General features: G+C 37.1%; 1 protein-coding gene across 1 annotated transcript in view; it reads left to right on the forward strand.

The window, feature by feature from the left end:
• Window positions 1-17,490, forward strand: part of LOC133570238 (carbohydrate sulfotransferase 12-like) — a 29,887-nt gene that overhangs the window by 9,736 nt on the left and 2,661 nt on the right. Inside the window, exons 3-5 of the mRNA XM_061923047.2 lie at window positions 1,182-1,324; window positions 11,957-12,085; window positions 12,160-12,352. Coding sequence (XP_061779031.2) covers window positions 1,182-1,324; window positions 11,957-12,085; window positions 12,160-12,352 — 465 coding nt within the window. The remainder of the gene's footprint in view (window positions 1-1,181; window positions 1,325-11,956; window positions 12,086-12,159; window positions 12,353-17,490) is intronic.

Consider the following 17,490-nt stretch of genomic DNA (forward strand, 5'->3'; position numbering starts at 1 on the left):
TTTTCGTATGTGGGTAACAACATTTAACTATGTATATATATTTACCAATTGGTTTAACTGCCACCCGCAAAAAAAAAAAAAAATAAAAATAATAATAATATCTAATTAATCCGCCCGACCCGACCCGCGAGCGGATAAAATCTTATTTTTTTAAATTTCATCCGCCCGATCCGCGGATAATCCGCGGACTCCGCGGTTGTGTCCGCAAACCGCGCATCTCTAATATATATATATATATATATATATATATATATATATATATATATACATATATAAATAATTTATTTATTTTATATTTTTTTGTATTTAAAAAAAAAAAATTATTTATTAATTTTTTAAATATATGTATATATATATATATATATATATATATATATATATATATATATATATATATATATATATATATATATATATATATATATATATATATATTATTTTTAATCTGTTTTGTCCAGCCACTGAGGAAAATTATATTGTTAAAGTAGATGTTATGGCTGTAAAAAAAAAGAAAGAATTGCGATTCTTAATTGATTTAAAAAAATCAAAAATCAATTGTGTGTGTGTGTGTGTGTGCGCACATATATATATATATATATATATATATATATATATATATATATATATATATATATATATATATATATCCATCCATTTTCTACCGGTTGTCCCGTTCGGGGTCATATATATATATATATATATATATATATATATATTTTATATTTTTTTGTATTTAAAAAAAAAGAAGTATTTATTTATTTTTTTAAATATATGTATATATATATATATATATATATATATATATATATATATATATATATATATATATATATATATATATATATATATATATATATATATATATATATATATATATATTTTTTTTTTTTAAATCTGTTTTGTCCACCCATTCAAGAAAATCATATTTGATCATATTGTTGTTGTAGATGCCCATTCCACAAACAAAACCAGTTTGCTTTTAAGTAACACAAAAATCAGAGATGTTTATTTTGTGGAGGAATGTAATCGATAATAGAACTGGCATCTAATCTTATTAAAAAAGTATTGATTTTCAATTGAGAATTGATTCTGAATGGAATGGTTACCCCCAAGAATGGAATGGAATGGTGTGGTGGCCAAAAGCTTCACAGCTCTACTGACGGATGTTCTTCTCTGTTTAGGTGGCGTGCACCAACTGGAAGAGAGTGATGGTGGTTCTGTCCCAGTCTCTGGTCTCGCCCGTCTCAGGAGAACCTTACACTGACCCGGAGTCGGTTCCTGCTGACCTGGTGCACAACTCCTCACTTCACCTCACTTTTGCCAAGTATGACACACAATAGCCGCTTTAGTGATCTCGTTTTGCTCAAGTGCTGCGACTTACCATTATCATAAAAAAAAAAAATCAAAATAAAATATATATACAGGTAAAAGCCAGTAAATTAGAATATTTTGAAAAACTTGATTTATTTCAGTAATTGCATTCAAAAGGTGTAACTTGTACATTATATTTATTCATTGCACACAGACTGATGCATTCAAATGTTTATTTCATTTAATTTTGATGATTTGAAGTGGCAACAAATGAAAATCCAAAATTCCGTGTGTCACAAAATTAGAATATTACTTAAGGCTAATACAAAAAAGGGATTTTTAGAAATGTTGGCCAACTGAAAAGTATGAAAATGAAAAATATGAGCATGTACAATACTCAATACTTGGTTGGAGCTCCTTTTGCCTCAATTACTGCGTTAATGCGGCGTGGCATGGAGTCGATGAGTTTCTGGCACTGCTCAGGTGTTATGAGAGCCCAGGTTGCTCTGATAGTGGCCTTCAACTCTTCTGCGTTTTTGGGTCTGGCATTCTGCATCTTCCTTTTCACAATACCCCACAGATTTTCTATGGGGCTAAGGTCAGGGGAGTTGGCGGGCCAATTTAGAACAGAAATACCATGGTCCGTAAACCAGGCACGGGTAGATTTTGCGCTGTGTGCAGGCGCCAAGTCCTGTTGGAACTTGAAATCTCCATCTCCATAGAGCAGGTCAGCAGCAGGAAGCATGAAGTGCTCTAAAACTTGCTGGTAGACGGCTGCGTTGACCCTGGATCTCAGGAAACAGAGTGGACCGACACCAGCAGATGACATGGCACCCCAAACCATCACTGATGGTGGAAACTTTACACTAGACTTCAGGCAACGTGGATCCTGTGCCTCTCCTGTCTTCCTCCAGACTCTGGGACCTCGATTTCCAAAGGAAATGCAAAATTTGCTTTCGTCAGAAAACATGACTTTGGACCACTCAGCAGCAGTCCAGCTGGTGTCGGTCCACTCTGTTTCCTGAGATCCAGGGTCAACGCAGCCGTCTACCAGCAAGTTTTAGAGCACTTCATGCTTCCTGCTGCTGACCTGCTCTATGGAGATGGAGATTTCAAGTTCCAACAGGACTTGGCGCCTGCACACAGCGCAAAATCTACCCGTGCCTGGTTTACGGACCATTTTAGGAACAACAGAGTAGACCGTGGCGGAGAGGAAATAATGAACCGGGGCCAAGAGGCAGGAGACACTTGGACATAACATTATTTTACAATCACGCTGGTTGAATTTTTTTTTGCAAAAAATTGTACTGATACGTTTGGGATTTTATCGTTCTAAATAAACTGATATCGTCGTATCGACTTGTTGAAACGCATCGTTACACCCCTAGTTGCAGTCGTTGGTTACCTAGGCGCCGTGTTACTAAAAGTAGTTCCTTGGCGTTAGCGCGCACCATGTGGTTAATACTTGGTTACATTTAAAGGTCATTTAAATGGAGTATTGTTGGTGTTTTTTGGATGTTTTTTCTTTTAAAAGGCTCCCATTAGTTTGTTAGCTGTCTAGCAGGAGCCATACTTTACTATTTAGAATGCATAAAAAAACATGCGTTCTTGTCTCACATAAGGATTGTGAATGATTGGCAAAATTCACCCCCCCCGAAAAGATAACGCTGCGAGAAGCAATGATGACCTCACTTATACAACAACACAAATGAGCCAGACTTGGGGTGTTCAAGTACAAACTGGCGAGTGAAGCCTGGTGGAAACGTGGCTTGTGAGGTGGTTCTCAGTGCACATGTCACGTGGCTACATAATAAGAGACTAGCTTTGCCAAAGGAAATTACAGTGCACCCGGAAAGTATTCACTTTTCCACATTTTTGTTATGTCACCGCCTTATTCCCAAACTGGGTACATTCATTTGTGTCCTCAAAATTCTACACACAATACCCCATCATGGCAATGTGACATTTTTGCAAAAAAATCATGTGTGCATAAGTATTCAGACCCTTTGCTCAGTACTTTGTTGATGCACCTTTGGCAGCCTCAAGTCTTTTTGAATAGCATGCCAGAAGCTTGGCACACCTACACCGTCTTTGGGCACTTTCCCTCATTCCTCTTTGCAGCACCTGGATGGGAAGCGTCGGTGTAAAGAAACATTGGTACTATTTTCTATATGCCGTAATATGTTGTAAAAGAACGCTGTGTATTTTACAATAACATTCTGGTGACTAAGCTGCCATTTTTTACTGTAAAAATTAACATTGGTACTATTTTTCTATATACCATAATATGTTGTTAAATATTTTCTTTTTTAAAAGCACTGTATTTTACAGTAAAATTCTGGTGACTAAGCTGCCATTTTTTACTGTAAAGAAACATTGGTATTATTTTCCATATACCGTAACATTATTAAAAGAACATTGTGTATTTTACAGTAAAATTCTGGTGACTAAGCTGCCATTTTTTATTGGAAAGCAACATTGGTACTATTTTCCATATACCGTAACATGTTGTAAAAGAACGCTGTGTATTTTACAATAACGTTCTGGTGACTAAGCTGCCAGTTTTTTACTGTAAAGAAATATTGGTACTATTTTTCATATACTGTAATATGTTATTTAAAAAACATTGTGTATTTTGCAGTAAAATTCTGGTGACTAAGCTGCCATTTTTTACTGTAAAGAAACATTGGTACTATTTTCCATATACCGTAATATGTTATTAAAAGAACATTGTGTATTTTACAGTAAAATTCTGGTGACTGAGTTGCCATTTTTTACTGTAAAGAAACATTGGTATTATTTTCCATATACCATAATATGTCATAAAAAAAAACCCACTGTGTATTTTATAGTAACATTCTGGTGACTAAGCTGCCATTTTTTTACTGTAAAGAAACATTGGTATTATTTTCCATATACCGTAATATGTTATAAAAAAAAAACAACACTGTATTTTACAGTTACATTCTGGTGACTAAGCTGCCATTTTTTACTGTAAAGAAACATTGGAACTATTTTCCATATACCGTAACATGTTGTAAAAGAACGCTGTGTATTTTACAATAACATTCTGGTGACTAAGCTGCCAGTTTTTTACTGTAAAGAAATATTGGTACTATTTTTCATATACTGTAATATGTTATTTAAAAAACATTGTGTATTTTGCAGTAAAATTCTGGTGACTAAGCTGCCATTTTTTACTGTAAAGAAACATTGGTACTATTTTCCATATACCGTAATATGTTATTAAAAGAACATTGTGTATTTTACAGTAAAATTCTGGTGACTGAGTTGCCATTTTTTACTGTAAAGAAACATTGGTACTATTTTTCTATATACCGTAATATGTTGGGGGAAAAAAATCACTATTTTACAGTAAAACTCTGGTGATTAAGCTGCCATTTCTTACTGCAAAGAAACATTGGTACTATTTTTCTATATACGTTGTATATGTTGTAAAAAAAAAACAACCAAAAAAACAAACAAAAGCACTGTATTTTACAGTAAAATTCTGGTGACTAAGCTGCCATTTTTTACTGTAAATATTAACATTGGTGCTATTTTCCATATACCGTAATATGTTATTAAAAGAACATTGTGTATTTTACAGTAAAATTCTGGTGACTAAGATGCCATTTTTTACTGTAAAGAAACATTGGTACTATTTTTCTATATACCGTAATATGTTATTAAAAGAACATTGTGTATTTTACAGTAAAATTCTGGTGTCTAAGCTGCCATTTTTTACTGTAAAGCAACATTGGTACTATTTTCCATATACCGTAATATGTTATTAAAAATACATTTTGTATTTTACAGTAAAGTTCTGGTGACTAGGCTGCCATTTTTCACTGTAAAGAACCATCAGTACTATTTTCCATATACCATAATATGTTGTAAAAGAACGCTGTGTATTTTACAATAACGTTCTGGTGACTAAGCTGCCAGTTTTTTTTACTGTAAAGATTAACATTGTTACTATTTTTCTATATAAGGTTATATGTTGTAAAATTTTTTAAAAAAAAGCACAAAAAAAAAGCACTGTATTTTACTGTAAAATTCTAGTGACTAAGCTGCCATTTTTTACTGTAAAGAAACATTGGTACTATTTTTCTATATACCGTAATATGTTGTTAAAAAAATAAAATCACTATTTTACTGTAAAATTCTGGTGACTAAGCTGCCATTTTTTCTGTAAAGAAACATTGGTACTATTTTCCATATACCGTAATATGTCATAAAAAAAACCCACTGTATTTTATAGTAACATTCTGGTGACTGAGTTGCCATTTATTACTGTAAAGAAACATTGGTACTATTTTCCATATACCGTAATATGTTATTTAAAAAACATAGTGTATTTTACAGTAAAATTCTGGTGACTAAGCTGCCATTTTGTACTGTAAAGCAACATTGGTACTATATTCCATATACCGTAATATGTTATTAAAAAGACATTTTGTATTTTACAGTAAAATTCTAGTGACTAGGATGCCATTTTTTACTGTAAAGAAACATTTTTCTATATACCATAATATGTTATTAAAAAAACATTGTGTATTTGACAGGAAAATTCTGGTGACTAAGCTGCCATTTTTTACTGTAAAGATTAACATTGGTACTATTTTTCTATATACTGTTATATGTTGTTAAAAAAAAAAAAGCACTGTATTTTAGAGTAAAAGTCTGGTGACTAAGCTGCCAATTTTTACTGTAAAGCAACATTGGTACTATTTTCCATATACCGTAATATGTTGTAAAAGAACACTTTGTATTTTACAGTAACATTCTGGTGACTAAACTGCCAGTTATTTACTGTAAAGAAACATTGGTACTATTTTCCATATACTGTAATATGTTATTAAAAAGACATTTTGTATTTTACAGTAAAATTCTGGTGACTAAGCTGCCATTTTTTACTGTAAAGAAACATTGGTACTATTTTCCATATACCGTAATATGTTATTAAAAGAACATTGTGTATTTTACAGTAAAATTCTGGTGACTAAGATGCCATTTTTTACTGTAAAGAAACATTGGTACTATTTTTCTATATACCGTAATATGTTGTAAAAAAAAAAAATCACTATTTTACAGTAAAACTCTGGTGATTAAGCTGCCATTTTTTACTGCAAAGAAACATTGGTACTATTTTTCTATATACCGTAATATGTTGTAAAAAAAAAACCCCAAAAAAACTAACAAAAGCACTGTATTTTACAGTAAAATTCTGGTGACTAAGCTGCCATTTTTTACTGTAAATATTAACATTGGTGCTATTTTCCATATACCGTAATAGGTTATTAAAAGAACATTGTGTATTTTACAGTAAAATTCTGGTGACTAAGATGCCATTTTTTACTGTAAAGAAACATTGGTACTATTTTTCTATATACCGTAATATGTTATTAAAAGAACATTGTGTATTTTACAGTAAAGTTCTGGTGACTAAGATGCCATTTTTTACTGTAAAGAAACATTGGTACTATTTTCCATATACCGTAATATGTTATTAAAAGAACATTGTGTATTTTACAGTAAAATTCTGGTGACTAAGATGCCATTTTTTACTGTAAAGAAACATTGGTACTATTTTTCTATATACCGTAATATGTTGTAAAAAAAAATCACTATTTTACAGTAAAACTCTGGTGATTAAGCTGCCATTTTTTACTGTAAAGAAACATTGGTACTATTTTTCTATATACCGTAATATGTTGTAAAAAACCCCCCCAAAAAAACAAACAAAAGCACTGTATTTTACAGTAAAATTCTGGTGACTAAGCTGCCATTTTTTACTGTAAATATTAACATTGGTGCTATTTTCCATATACCGTAATATGTTATTAAAAGAACATTGTGTATTTTACACTAAAATTCTGGTGACTAAGATGCCATTTTTTACTGTAAAGAAACATTGGTACTATTTTTCTATATACCGTAATATGTTATTAAAAGAACATTGTGTATTTTACAGTAAAATTCTGGTGTCTAAGCTGCCATTTTTTACTGTAAAGCAACATTGGTACTATTTTCCATATACCGTAATATGTTATTAAAAATACATTTTGTATTTTACAGTAAAGTTCTGGTGACTAAGCTGCCATTTTTCACTGTAAAGAACCATCGGTACTATTTTCCATATACCATAATATGTTGTAAAAGAACGCTGTGTATTTTACAATAACGTTCTGGTGACTAAGCTGCCAGTTTTTTTACTGTAAAGATTAACATTGTTACTATTTTTCTATATAACGTTATATGTTGTAAAAAAAAAAATCACTATTTTACAGTAAAACTCTGGTGATTAAGCTGCCATTTTTTACTGCAAAGAAACATTGGTACTATTTTTCTATATACGTTGTATATGTTGTAAAAAAAAACAACCCAAAAAAACAAACAAAAGCACTGTATTTTACAGTAAAATTCTGGTGACTAAGCTGCCATTTTTTACTGTAAATATTAACATTGGTACTATTTTCCATATACCGTAACATTATTAAAAAAACATTGTGTATTTTACAGTCAAATTCTGGTGACTGAGTTGCCATTTTTTACTGTAAAGAAACATTGGTACTATTTTCCATATACCGTAATATGTTATTAAAAGAACATTGTGTATTTTACAGTAAAATTCTGGTGACTAAGATGCCATTTTTTACTGTAAAGAAACATTGGTACTATTTTTCTATATACCGTAATATGTTGTAAAAAAAAAAAATCACTATTTTACAGTAAAACTCTGGTGATTAAGCTGCCATTTTTTACTGCAAAGAAGCATTGGTACTATTTTTCTATATACCGTAATATGTTGTAAAAGAACGCTGTGTATTTTACAATAACATTCTGGTGACTAAGCTGCCAGTTTTTTACTGTAAAGATTAACATTGGTCCAATTTTCTATATACCGTAATATGTTGTAAAAAAAACAAAAAAAAAACCAAACAAAAGCACTGTATTTTACAGTAAAATTCTGGTGACTAAGCTGCCATTTTTTACTGTAAATATTAACATTGGTACTATTTTCCATTTACCGTAACATTATTAAAAAAACATTGTGTATTTTACAGTAAAATTCTGGTGACTGAGTTGCCATTTTTTTTCACTGCAAAAGCTACAGATGTAGTTGTTTGTCAATAATTTATACAATAATGAAATGCATGGAGAAACTGATATATTGTTGACTGATACAAGACATAATAATAACTGCAACGTGGCCCTCAAGCGCTTCACTTTTTCCACATTTTGTAATGTGTCAGTCTTATTCATAAAAAATGGGGGAAAAATATATATTTTTGTCCTCAAAATTCAACACACAATGCCCCATAATGACAATGTAAAAAAAAAATAGTTTAGAACATTTTGCTTATTAAAAAAAGTAAGAAATCACAAGTACATTATTAGTATTCACAGCCATGAAGCCCACAAACATTTCAGAGTGAGTGACTTCCAAATTTCGCACGTCTCCGTTTCTCTGACGAAGAGATGCCAAATATTCCTGGTGCTGCAAATGTGCGTGTGAGGCGTCCGCCGTGTGTTTGTCAAACAAGCCGGCAGCCAAAAAGGACGTATTTACCCAGGTAGCGCTGGGAGGAGGAGAGTGGAAAGAGCTTGTTGCTGCAGCACAGACGGATCTTTCTTTCCCACTTGGCTGCAGCAACTCCACTTCATATCTAAACACCTTCTTCCTCCTCCTTTTCATCTACTACAAGACAGCAAAAAGTCTATTTAATTCAGTCATTTCATTCAAAAAGTCAAACTTGAATATTTACAGTACAGTCAAGTGGTTATTTATTTTAATTTGAAAGATTCTCACTGGAAACTAATGACAAACTCTCATTTACTATCTGAGAAAATTAGAAAAAAAAAAAGGAGGATTTTAGAAATGTTGGCCAACTGAAAAGTATGAAACTTTCTACTACTTTTTACCTGGACAACATTTCTAAAATCCTTTTTTTTTAAATTGGCCATAAATTATATTCTAATTTTCTGAGATACTTAACTTGGGGTTTTCATTCATTTTTAGAGATGATCATCAAAATTAAAGGAAATAAAGCAGGGATGAACAATGGGGGACAGGGCTTTCTGCTCCGCCGCTCCCAGTCTGTGGAACGCTCTCCCTGACCACCTGAGGGCACCACAGACTGTGGATGCTTTTAAAAAAGTCTTAAAAACCCTTCTTTTTAAAAAAGCCTTTTTTTTTTAGATATATGCATTCTAGTTTTAGCTATTTGGCTGTTCTAGTTTTTATTTTTATTTATTTTTTTATTATCTTTTTATTTATTTATTTTATTTATTTTAATTATTTATTTAAAAAAATTGTTTTTTCACGAGGGAGGTGCTGGACATTGAGTCCGAGTGGACCATGTTCCGCGCCTCTATTGTCGAGGCAGCTGATTGGAGCTGTGGCCGCAAGGTAGTTGGTGCTTGTCGTGGCGGTAATCCTAGAACCCGTTGGTGGACACCGGCGGTGAGGGATGCCGTCAAGCTGAAGAAGGAGTCCTATCGGGTTCTTTTGGCTCATAGGACTCCTGAGGCAGCGGACAAGTACCGACAGGCCAAGCGGTGTGCGGCTTCAGCGGTTGCGGAGGCAAAAACTCGGACATGGGAGGAGTTCGGGGAAGCCATGGAAAACGACTTCCGGACGGCTTCGAAGCGATTCTGGACCACCATCCGCCGCCTCAGGAAGGGGAAGCAGTGCAGTGTCAACACCGTGTATGGTGGGGATGGTGTTCTGCTGACCTCGACTGCGGATGTTGTGGATTGGTGGAGAGAATACTTCGAAGACCTCCTCAATCCCACCAACACGTCTTCCTATGAGGAAGCAGGGCCTGGGGAGTCTGTGGTGGACTCTTTTATTTCTGGGGCTGAGGTTGCTGAGGTAGTTAAAAAGCTCCTCGGTGGCAAGGCCCCGGGGGTAGATGAGATCCGCCCGGAGTTCCTTAAGGCTCTGGATGTTGTGGGGCTGTCTTGGTTGACAAGACTCTGCAACATCGCGTGGACATCGGGGGCGGTACCTCTGGATTGGCAGACCGAGGTGGTGGTTCCTCTCTTTAAGAAGGGGAACCGGAGGGTGTGTTCTAACTATCGTGGGATCACACTCCTCAGCCTTCCCGGTAAGGTCTATTCAGGTGTACTGGAGAGGAGGCTACGCCGGATAGTCGAACCTCGGATTCAGGAGGAACAGTGTGGTTTTCGTCCTGGTCGTGGAACTGTGGACCAGCTCTATACTCTCGGCAGGGTCCTTGAGGGTGCATGGGAGTTTGCCCAACCAGTCTACATGTGCTTTGTGGACTTGGAGAAGGCATTCGACCGTGTCCCTCGGGAAGTCCTGTGGGGAGTGCTCAGAGAGTATGGGGTAACGGACTGTCTTATTGTGGCAGTCCACTCCCTGTATGATCAGTGTCAGAGCTTGGTCCGCATTGCCGGCAGTAAGTCGGACACGTTTCCAGTGAGGGTTGGACTCCGCCAAGGCTGCCCTTTGTCACCCATTCTGTTCATAACTTTTATGGACAGAATTTCTAGGCGCAGTCAAGGCGTTGAGGGGATCCGGTTTGGTGGCTGCAGGATTAGGTCTCTGCTTTTTGCAGATGATGTGGTCCTGATGGCTTCATCTGGCCAGGATCTTCAGCTCTCACTGGATCGGTTCGCAGCCGAGTGTGAAGCGACTGGGATGAGAATCAGCACTTCCAAGTCCGAGTCCATGGTTGTCGCCCGGAAAAGGGTGGAGTGCCATCTCCGGGTTGGGGAGGAGACCCTGCCCCAAGTGGAGGAGTTCAAGTACCTCGGAGTCTTGTTCACGAGTGAGGGAAGAGTGGATCGTGAGATCGACAGGCGGATCGGTGCGGCGTCTTCAGTAATGCGGATGCTGTATCGATCCGTTGTGGTGAAGAAGGAGCTGAGCCGGAAGGCAAAGCTCTCAATTTACCGGTCGATCTACGTTCCCATCCTCACCTATGGTCATGAGCTTTGGGTTATGACCGAAAGGACAAGATCACGGGTACAAGCGGCCGAAATGAGTTTCCTCCGCCGGGTGGCGGGGCTCTCCCTTAGAGATAGGGTGAGAAGCTCTGCCATCCGGGGGGAGCTCAAAGTAAAGCCGCTGCTCCTCCACATGGAGAGGAGCCAGATGAGGTGGTTCGGGCATCTGGTCAGGATGCCACCCGAACGCCTCCCTAGGGAGGTGTTTAGGGCACGTCCGACCGGTAGGAGGCCACGGGGAAGACCCAGGACACGTTGGGAAGACTATGTCTCCCGGCTGGCCTGGGAACGCTTCGGGATCCCCCGGGAGGAGCTGGACGAAGTGGCTGGGGAGAGGGAAGTCTGGGCTTCCCTGCTTAGGCTGCTGCCCCCGCGACCCGACCTCGGATAAGCGGAAGAAGGATGGATGGATGGATGGAAATTGTTTTTATTTTCATTATACACTGTAGCACTTTGAGGTTGTTTACTCAATATAAAGTGCTTTTTACAAATAAAATCTATTATTATTATTATTATTATTATTATCAGTCTGTGTGTAAAGAATGTATGTAATATTTCACTTTTTGAATGAAATCACTGAAATAAATTCACTTTTTGCTCATATTGAGCAGCACCTGTAAATGTGGAGTTGATTAGCCACCTTTCGCATTTGTGTGTTAACCAGGTTCTGGCGTCATTATGGCTCTCTTTCCCGCCACCTGATGGAGCTCAAGCTGCAGCGTTACACCAAGTTCCTGTTCGTGCGCGACCCCTTCGTCCGACTCATCTCGGCCTTCCGGAACAAGTTTGAAAGGTGCCACTCTCGGCCCGGAGAGCTCTTTTGCGGATTCGTCCGTCACTCACTCAACTCGCCTTGTTGATCGTCAGGCCCAACGAGGACTTCTACCGCCAGTTTGGCTCGGTCATCCTGCGTCGCTACGGCAACCTCTCGGGAAGTGTGCCGGAAACCGCGGCCGAGGCGTTTGCGGCCGGAATCAAACCCACCTTCCAGCAGTTCATCTCGTACCTGCTGGATGCAGAGACGGAGAGAGAGAGCATCTTCAATGAACACTGGCGCCAGGTATTACCGCATTTTTCGGACTATAAGTTGCAGTTTTTTTCATAGTTTGGCCGGGGGTGCGACTTATACTCAGGAGCGACTTATGTGTGAAATGATGAACACATTATAATATTATTGATCTCATTGACGTAAGAGACTAGACGTATAAGATTTCATGGGATTTAGCGATTAGGAGTGACAGATTGTTTGGTAAACGTATAGCATGTTCTATATGTTATAGTTATTTGAATGACTCTTACCATAATATGTTACGTTAACATACCAGTTGGTTATTTATGCCTCATATAACGTACACTTATTCAGCCTGTTCTTGATTTATTTTAAATTGCCTTTCAAATATCTATTCTTGCTGTTGGCTTTTATCAAATACATTTCCCCAAAAAATGCGACTTATATATGTTTTTTTTAGTAAACAGCTAATGATCGAGGGCGAGTTCTTGGTTTCTTATGTGGGTTTATTGTACGGCAGTTTCATTAACGTCCTCCCAGCGCGGTAACAACACACAACAGCATTTCGTCTACGTAAAGCAGTTGGTCTGCCGTAAACAGCAATGTTGTGACACTTTTAAACAGGACAATACTGCCATCTACTGTACATGCATATGTGACCCACCCATAATGTGTCACATTTTTGTGTTGATTTATTTATTTTATTTTGTGGTTTGAATTCGTTTTTGGAGCTTGTCATTCCACATTTATCAGTATTCACATTGGTCAGTAGGGGGCAGTAGGGCGTTTCTTCCCAATTGAATGCTATCGCCTGCAGACCGGAAGTGTCTTGTCATTCTGATGAGCGCGGCCAGTCTGTGAACAATTGAAACGTCCTGTGTGCTTTTTCCTCCTGTATAACAGGTTAGTTTTGGTGAATCAACTCACTGAATAATATCCATGTGATCTTTTATAAGTTTAAGTACACATTCTGATGGTGGAGCCTAACTCTAAAGTGTTTGTGAGTTGTAGTTTGTATTTGTGAATGAATCCAGTGCACAGCTGCAGTAATCAATACAAAATGGCGACGTGAGTACGCAATGTTTATATAGGAACTTCTGATCCTAATTCAGACTCCCAAATTAGAGCTCTCGTTTTCTTATTGATTTTATAATGTATATTTGTATAATGTGTGTGTTCTGAAATAGTGACAGAGAATAGAACAAGGATGGACAATTCAACCCTTAACTCAACAATGAGTAGATGAGTGTTATGTGTGTGTTTATGTGTAAATAAATGAACACTGAAATTCAAGTATTTATTTTATTTATTTATATATATATATATATATATATATATATATATATAAATAAATCATTTATTATATATATATATATATATATATATATATATATATATATATATATATATGTAATAAAAAATATATATATATAGCTAGAATTCACTGAAAGTCAAGTATTTTTTATATTTATATATCTTAACCACGCCCCCCACCTCCCGAAATCGGAGGTCTCAAGGTTGGCAAGTATGGTGTGTGTATCTCCTAGCAAAACAAAAGGCCAATTCTAAGGCGGTCTATTTTGCTTGAAGGTGTAAAGTATTCCTCTCACAGAAGCAACACGTTATATTAGAGCGGAGCATTGTGTGTTTTCCAAATGAGCAGACTGTAATGATGACATCATGCTGAACGCAGCATGGGCCGTGTGTTTCCATGCTGCTACTTCATGCTGCTGTAAAGTGCACAGTGCTCTTTATTTTGGCAGGTGAGGTATTCAAAATAGTTTGTTTTTTAAATATAGTGCGGAGAAAAAATATGGTTATTGTCAGTACTATCAGAAAACAAAGACTAAAAGCAACTACAACCAACGCTTGCAATGGTTATACTGCTGACAATAAGTCAATTCATTGATTGACATTTTACATCTGCTTCTTCACACACACAAAAATAATAATAATAATAATAATTAAAGCTGCAAGCAGCGTTGTTCGGGCCCGCGTATTTGGCAGGTGCTAGTCCTAAGTGTCCCAATACTTTTGTCAAGTTGTAGTCCCAAGTGTCCCAATACTTTTGGCCAGTGTAGGTGTCCCAATACTTTTGTCCAGTGGTAGTCCTAAGTGTCCCAATACTTTTATCCAGTTGTAGTCCTAAGTGTCCCAATACTTTTGTCAAGTAGTAGTCCTAAGTGTCCCAATACTTTTGGCCAGTGTAAGTGTCCCAATACTTTTGTCCAGTGGCAGTCCTAAGTATCCCAATACTTTTGCCCAGTTGTAGTCCTAAGTGTCCCAATACTTTTGTCAAGTTGTAGTCCTAAGTGTCCCAATACTTCTGGCCAGTGTAAGTGTCCCAATACTTTTGTCCAGTGGTAGTCCTAAGTGTCCCAATACTTTTGTCTAGTTGTAGTCCTAAGTGTCCCAATACTTTTGGCCAGTGGTAGTCCTAAGTGTCCCAATACTTTTGTCAAGTTGTAGTCCTAAGTGTCCCAATACTTTTGTCAAGTTGTAGTCCTATGTGTCCCAATACTTTTGGCCAGTGTAGGTATCCCAATACTTTTGTCCAGTGGTAGTCCTACGTGTCCCAATACTTTTGTCCAGTTGTAGTCCTAAGTGTCCCAATACTTTTGTCAAGTTGTAGTCCTAAGTGTCCCAATATTTTTGTCCAGTGTATGTGTCCCAATACTTTTGTCCAGTGGTAGTCCTAAGTGTCCCAATACTTTTGTCAAGTTGTAGTCCTAAGTGTCCCAATACTTTTGTCAAGTTGTAGTCCTATGTGTCCCAATACTTTTGGCCAGTGTAGGTATCCCAATACTTTTGTCCAGTGGTAGTCCTACGTGTCCCAATACTTTTGTCCAGTTGTAGTCCTAAGTGTCCCAATACTTTTGTCAAGTTGTAGTCCTAAGTGTCCCAATATTTTTGTCCAGTGTATGTGTCCCAATACTTTTGTCCAGTGGTAGTCCTAAGTGTCCCAATACTTTTGTCAAGTTGTAGTCCTAAGTGTCCCAATACTTGTGTCAAGTTGTAGTCCTAAGTGTCCCAATACTTTTGGCCAGTGTAGGTGTCCCAATACTTTTGTTCAGTGGTAGTCCTTAGTGTCCCAATACTTTTGTCCAGTTGTAGTCCTAAGTGTCCCAATACTTTTGGCCAGTGTAAATGTCCCAATACTTTTGTCCAGTGGTAGTCCTAAGTGTCCCAATACTTTTGTCCAGTTGTAGTCCTAAGTGTCCCAATACTTTTGTCCAGTGTAAGTGTCCCAATACTTTTGTCTACGTTTAGTCCGAAGTGTCCCAATACTTTTGTGCAGTGTAAGTGTCCCAATACTTTTGTCCAATTTTCATCATAAGTGTCCCAATACTTTTGTCAAGTTGTAGTCCCAAGTGTCATAATACTTTTGTCAAGTTTTCGTGCTATTTGTCCCAATACTTTTGTCCAGTGGTAGTCATAAGTGTCCCAATACTTTTGTCTACTTTTAGTCTGAAGTGTCCCAAGACTTTTGTCTAGTGTACCTACCTTGTCTGCATTGTGTGGGCACAAGTGTCCCAATACTTTTGTCTACTTTTAGTCTGAAGTGTCCCAATACTTTTGTCTAGTGTACCTACCTTGTCTGCATTGTGTGGGCACGTTGGTGCTTCCTGCTTTTAAGCAGCCATCTTAAAAAAACAGCAGCGCAGCGGGTCTTTGAAGGGTCATAAAATCAAAACCGGAGCAGTTAGAAAAAAAAGCGCTTCTGTCATTGTAATCACAAGGGTTCAATCTCTCCTGTGTTAGTTTGAAGGCGAAACGACAAATGCGCTCAGAGGAGATAGTTTTTGAAGGAAGGTGACTGGTTTTTACAAAAAATGTGTTTTGAAGGGGGAATAGCAAACTTCCTGTTGATTTTTGCTGGGGGTTGTCAATTTATGAAATGTAGGTCTAAGTGAGACCTACATAGAGGTTTTTGTTTCATGTCTCTCCGACCTTCCCAGTGGGAGTTACAGGCAGTTTTGTCATTTTTTTCTTCCGAGGAGCATTTTTTTTTGCGTTTTATTAAAAAATTGCAGTAGAGCGCAATTTTGAGATTTGGGGTTAGGTTTTTTTTTTAGATCGCAATGTTTGCCAGTCCTGATGTGTGCGTTCAGTTTGGTGAGTTTTGAAGCATGTTAAGGGGGTCAAAATACAGCTCAAAGAGGCAAAAGTGACTGTTTTTAGTACTTGTTTGTCTTGAAGGGGGAATTGCCAACTTCCTGTAGATTTTTGCCCGAGGAAATTAAATAAAGAAAAGTAGGTCTAAGTGAGACCTACATATAAGTTTTTGTTTCATGTCTCTATGACATTCTTACTGGGAGTTAGAGGCAGTTTTATTTCTAGGGGGCGCTAGAGTGCAATTTTGAATTTTGGGGTCCGGTTTTTTCATTAAAAGGCAATCACAAGGGTTCAATCTCTCTCCTGTGTTAATTTTAAGGCGAAACGACAAACGTGCTCAGAGGAGTTCGTTTTTGAAGGAAGGTGACCGGTTTTTACAAAAAATGTGTTTTGAAGGGGGAATAGCAAACTTCCTGTTGATTTTTGCTGGGGGTTGTCAATTTATGAAATGTAGGTCTAAGTGAGACCTACGGAGAGGTTTTTGTTTCATGTCTCTCCGACCTTCCCAGTGGGAGTTACAGGCAGTTTTGTCATTTTTTTTCTTCCGAGGAGCAGTTTTTTCTCCGTTTTATTCAAAAATTGCTCTAGAGCGCAATTTTTAAATTTGGGGTTAGGTTTTTTTTATTAGATTGTAATTTTTGCCAGTCCTGATGTGTGTGTTCAGTTTGGTGAGTTTTGAAGCGTGTTAAGGGGGTCAAATTACAGCTCAAAGAGGCAAAAGTGACTGTTTTTAGTACTTTTTTGTCTTGAAGGGGGAATTGCCAACTTCCTGTTGATTTTAGCCCGACAATGTACTATTATGAAATGTAGGTCTAAGTCAGACCTACATAGAGGTTTTTGTTTCATGTCTCTCCGACCTTCCTAGTGGGAGTTACAGGCAGTCTAGTTTTTTTTTCCCTAGGGGGCGCTAGAGCGCAATTTTGAGTTTTGTGGTTCGGTTTTTTTTTTAAAAAGGCAATTTTCGCAGGTCCTGATGTGTGGGTCAAATATGGTGAGTTTTGAAGCATGTTAAGGGGGTCAAATTACAGCTCAAAGAGGCAAAAGTTACTGTTTTTAGTACTTTTTTGTCTTGA

This window comes from Nerophis lumbriciformis, linkage group LG27 (assembly GCF_033978685.3).
Source record: "Nerophis lumbriciformis linkage group LG27, RoL_Nlum_v2.1, whole genome shotgun sequence".
NCBI lineage: Eukaryota > Metazoa > Chordata > Actinopteri > Syngnathiformes > Syngnathidae > Nerophis > Nerophis lumbriciformis.